Here is a 5649-nt window from a genome sequence, read left to right on the forward strand (position 1 = left end):
AAATTGTTGGTTCATTAATTGTATGCATGCATCTATTGTTTATTGTTTAGGGTATTGAAGAATATGGCTTCTTTTTCTAAGAAAGATTTTGCTTGGCAATGGACAAAAGATTTGGATCCTGTCACTAAGCACTTCTATTGTGTTTTTTGTAACCACAAATGCACGGGTTCAATTTCTAGATTCAAACATCACTTGGGTGGTGTAAGTTCGGGAGGAATGATAAGTTGTAAAAAAGTCCCACCCAATGTGAAAGAAGAATGTTTTGCTAATGTTATGGGAACTAAAGAAAAGAGGAAAGCTAGTCATGAGTTGTATCGTGGTGGTGGAGAAGAAAATGAAAGTGTCGATATGGGCACAACAAGGACATCATATGTAAGTAGTGGGAGTGGGAGTGCGAGTGCCACACATTCATAACAAATTGGTTCTTTTCTACCACCTAGGTCAAGGGGACCACTTGATAGGCATGTTACATCGGAAGCTCGTCAAACCACGTTGAATACACCTTTCAAAAAAGAGGAAAGAAGACAAGCATCCCGAGCACTTGCCCGATGGTTCTACACTAGTGCCATTCCATTCAATGCGGCAAACAATGAATATTATGTTAATGCAATGAAATTGGTGTCCAATTTTGGTCCCGGCTTTGATGCTCCTACAAGCCATGAATATAGAACTTGGATGCTTAAAGAAGAAGTTGATGATGTACAAAGTATGATGAAAGAACATCAAAAGGCTTGGAAGAGATATGGATGCACTATTATGACGGATGGATGGTCGGATGGCAAAAGTAGATGTTTAATCAACTTTCTTGTCAATAGCCCTCAAGGTACTTGGTTCTTGAAATCGGTTGATGCATCGGCCTCTATTAAGAATGGAGATTTGTTGTATGGTTATTTGGATGACGTTATTCAAGAAATTGGGGAGGAGAATGTGGTTCAAGTTATATCTGACAATGCTTCGAACTACAAGAATGCCAGGGCAAAACTTATGGAGAGGAAAGAGAAGGTGTGGTGGACTCCATGTGCGGCTCATTGCATTGATTTGATGTTAGAAGATATCTCTAAGATGGCATGGTTTGATGACACACTCAAACGTGCTAGGTGTATTTCAAAGTATCTATATGGGCATCAATGGGTACAAGCTTTGATGAGAAAGTACACTAACAATTCGGAAATTCTTCGTCCGACGGTCACTAGGTTTGCCACTTCTTTCCTTACACTACAAAGCTTACAAAAGCAAAAGGAAAATCTTGTTGCTTTGTTTACCTCTCAAGAATGGTCGGAAAGTACCTATGCAAAATCCCGTGAAGCAAAGTTGGCTAAGCATCACGTGTTATATGATCGTGAGTTTTGGGGTCGAGTTTCCTTTTGCATTAAGGGCGTTCTTCCTCTTGTTTGTGTTTTGAGAGAGGTTGATTCGGAGGAGAGACCCCCCATGGGTTTTATATATGAGTTGATGGAAGCCGCAAAAGAGAAAATTGCAAACAATCTTAACAAAGTGGAGAAAAAATATATGCCTATTTGGAGAAAGATAGATCGTAGATGGGACGATCAACTTCATCAACCACTACATGCGGCGGGCTATTACTTAAACCCACAATTTCGATACGAGGATAATTTCTCAGATACTGATGAAGTGCGAAATGGGTTGATTGCTTGCATGGATAGGATGCTTGGGAAAGGGAAAGAACGTGAAGAGGCCGATGTTCAATTGGATTTATTTACTAATAAGTGTGGTCCATTTGCGGATTCTATGGCTATGCAAACTAGGAAAAAGCGAACACCAAGTAAGATTTAATTAATTAATTGTTAATATCTTTTTATCATTAACTTTTAAATTACTTACCTTATTAATATTGGTTTTTTAGCGGCTTGGTGGGAGCGCTTTGGGCATAAAACACCCGAGTTAACAAAATTTGCTATCCGAGTTCTAAGCCTTACTTGTAGTGCATCGGGATGTGAGAGGAATTGGAGCACATTTTCAATGGTAAGTAAATATATTATTAGTATCTTAAGTGTCATTTTTGCTTAAAATGTTTAGACTTGAATAATAGAATTGATTTATTTGTAGATTCATACAAAAAGAAGGAATAGGCTTGAACACAAAAGGCTTAATGCTTTAGCCTATGTCAAGTACAATTTGGCTTTACAACAAAGAAGTAAGAAAAGGATGGAGAAGTATGATCCTATTGTTGTGGAAGAAATTGCCTCTGATGATGAATGGATAACAGAGATAGAAGATCCCGTTCTTCCGGAAGATCCTACATGGCTTGAGGATGAGTTATTGTATAATGTTGAGGCCGTAAGGAATGTGCCAACCCCGGTTTATGAAGGTGGCTCATACATTCGAGAGCCTAGAGAGTCTTCTCCTCCTCCTCCTCCTCGTGAGCCTACTCCTCCTCGTGAGCCTACTCCTCCTCCTCCTCCTCGCGAGCCTACTCAACCTCAGGGTCCTATTATATACAAAAGAAAACGGGGTAATGAAGAATCCTCAAGTAGAACTAGAAGAAATGTGGAATATGATTCGGAAGATTCTTTTGATGAAATGATGAGATACCCGACAAGTTCATCTAGAGTTGGCAATGAAGAGGATGATGTTGCCTTTTATTTAGGTGAAGAGGATTTAGATGAATGATTGTTTTCTTTGTTTCTATTACCTTTTGAATGATGAATTTGGGTGATATTACCTTTGAATGATGAATTTAAATGATATTATCTTTTGAATAATTGAGAATGGATGTTTATTTTACATAGTATTATTTTTAATACAATTATATGTATAATATATAAAACATATATATAAAAAAAATTAAATCCTGTAAGGCTTCGCCTCACGTCTAGGCTAGGCTTCGCCTCGGACGCCTCGCCCACGCCTCACGCTTTTAATACATTGATTGGAAGCGAAAATAGAGTCCGAACGATATGGTGAAAATTCTTGACAATTAGAGTAACATAGCTCTTGTGTTTCACTATATAGAGCCAAGTCATCCCAGTATAGTAATCCACAGATAATCAATCCTCAAATTTCGTTTAGAGTTGAAACAGGGGAGGGACCCCCACACATCACAATGCACCAATTCAAAAGGAACGGTTCTTTTAGTGGAACTCAATGGATAAAAGGTTTGATAACTATTTGTTAGAGTACATACATGATAGTTTAGTTTAGAGTATGAATACTAGTAAATAATGACGGAACCAACTTTTGTAAATAGCTAAATGAGGCATGCCCAAGTCTGCGATGTCTTAACCAAATCTTCTTACCTTTGTCACCGTTCCCACTACACTACGTACTTGATTCACTCTTTTGAGCGCCACATCAACGACATAATACAACCCTCTTCTTTTAGTACCACACCTAATTATAGCCCGCATCCGGATACCCTGAATTAAGCAAAAAAGGAAACGTTAGTAGGATATAATTTAGTTGTTCAGTAACTTGACCGACCGATAAAAGATGATTTAATAATGTCGGAATAAGAAAGGTATTGTGTAAGGTTAAAGATGGGATAAATGCAATTGGACCAGCCTCCATTACTGAGATAACATAGCCATTAGTAGTGACAACACTTTCTTTTAGAAGAGGAATCATGTATTGAAAGAGAAACTTGTCATATGTTAGGTGGTCAGTATTCTTGGAATCAATAATCCAACCAAAGTCACGATCTCTAGACGTAATTAAGACTTTTCCGAGTTCCTGAATCATCCTGATTATCAACAAGAGACAATATTGTATTCTCTCCCATGGTTGCAGTGGATTGGTGATGTAGGCTTAGGTTTAAGATTTTTAGTGCCGACTTTTAGGAACAAACCGCACGGCAATGATTAAGATTTTTATGCTGCTTAAAAAAACATAAAGCGGCATTGGTAAATTTAGGTTTTTGGTAGGATTGATTGTCCAAATGCAAGATAATCAACAAGCATATAAGGCCTGGCAACCAAGGAAGTTACATTGCAAGAATAGGTTTTTGGGGTTTAGGACTTTTTATTTTGGAAGAGAAAGGCCAAAACCTGCTAATACCAAGATAGTAAAACTACACGAGAGTTTAAGGTTTTAATTGTTATGTTTTTCTTCTTTCTAGGAGGAAATACACACACACACACACACACACACACACACACACACACACACATACATACATACATACAAGTACAAGAATGTCAAGGTACATAAAATTCCTATTCAAGGACGAGATCCTTATTAATTACAAATCTATAATAAATCAATATTGCTATTTTTACTACCATATTTGTATCATCTTTCAAATAAAAATAAGATCCATATGTGTTAGTGGATCGTAATTCTATTAGAGAAATGATACAAATGATTGTACAAGTATGTAGGAGCAAAATAATGGCTGGTAAATTTTGGTTACACAAAATTTTCTATGGGAGCTTGCTTATACTTTTGTTTAAATAATTGGGTAGGTTAAGAAGAGTAATGCTAGATTATTAAAATGACATCATGTTGTTCGGGCAAGGATTCGGCCTTGGCACAACTCCTCTGGGAGGTTTGGCACTTGCGTTGAGGTTGGTTGTTAGGCGACTTCTTGCTACTTGGTGTACTACAAGAATAGTTCAAAGTTAATTTGAACGGTGCCCTTGTAGGGCCTTTGGTATAGGCCTTGAGGCTCGCAATAAAAACTAACAAGTATTTAGGCGTGCCACTGTTATCTTAGTATAACAGATGTTGACTAGGTGTGGTTTAAGTCGATTACTTGCACCCCAAGTCACTTAAACTTCTTGTTATCAAGGATTGTCACAGATGGGTTGAATCTGCATTAAGTTATTTTTCTTGCCTTGTAAACAAGGAGTTTTAGTTCATAATCTTGTATGTTCAGGATGAAGGGAGTTCAAGACCCTTTTAACCATGTCCTCAAATACGATTTGTTCTCAACGAAAGCATGTTTCTTAACTTAACCAAATTTGAACGTAAATGGGATTTCTTAGGTGGAAAACAGTTGATAATGACTTGAATATACAATGAAAAGCCTATATAGCAATAGATCTACCAAATACAAGTACATACAAAGAGACTCGAGCAAGATTTCACCTTGTCGGGTAAGGTTGAACTTCTTGCAGCCACTTGTCTTTGAGTTCACAAAGGTTTGTATGCTAAAAATGGTGGTAGATAACTAAGTTATACACGCGGGAATTGATACTACGATACTAAGTGAAGGTAGCAGAGTTTTTACAACAGACAAAAGATAGCATTTCTACGGGGAATATAGCTAAAAGAACTAAATCTGGGTGAGTTTCAACTTTTTTGGCTACGAACTGGCTTGAGAGTAGAGTTTGTATGTTTTTGAGTTTGGTTGGTTGAGTGTTCTTTTTGGAAACGAGTTTTGATTGTAATAATATATTTATATATTATTGGTGGATTTGTACAGATATCCAATATTAATTTTTCATAGCAAATTTCCACCATACAAAAACTTTTAGTTTTAAAACTATTTTTACTAGAAAACTGAAGTATGTTTTGTTTGGGATATTATTATACATACTTATTAAAGTATGTATTCTACAAAGTCTATTTATAATACGAGTTATAATATATGCTTAAATAGTGATAGTTTATACTTTGAATAGGAACTCATGAGTTGGATCAAAATACTTGATCAGTTTGGCAGTTACGTGGACTTACGTTGTAGCTTTG

General features: G+C 36.7%; 1 protein-coding gene across 1 annotated transcript; it reads left to right on the forward strand.

The window, feature by feature from the left end:
• Positions 1-756: 756 nt before the first annotated feature.
• On the forward strand, positions 757-2631 carry LOC125473639. The gene is made up of 3 exons (XM_048576752.1): positions 757-1783; positions 1865-1983; positions 2068-2631. The coding sequence occupies exons 1-3, from the start codon at positions 757-759 to the stop codon at positions 2629-2631; spliced, it is 1710 nt and encodes a 569-aa protein (XP_048432709.1).
• Positions 2632-5649: the final 3018 nt, after the last annotated feature.

This window comes from the organism of the source record quoted next, unplaced genomic scaffold, assembly GCF_019419815.1.
Source record: "Pyrus x bretschneideri cultivar Hongxiangsu unplaced genomic scaffold, Pyrus_bretschneideri_v1 Contig90, whole genome shotgun sequence".
Classification (NCBI taxonomy): Eukaryota; Viridiplantae; Streptophyta; class Magnoliopsida; order Rosales; family Rosaceae; genus Pyrus; species Pyrus x bretschneideri.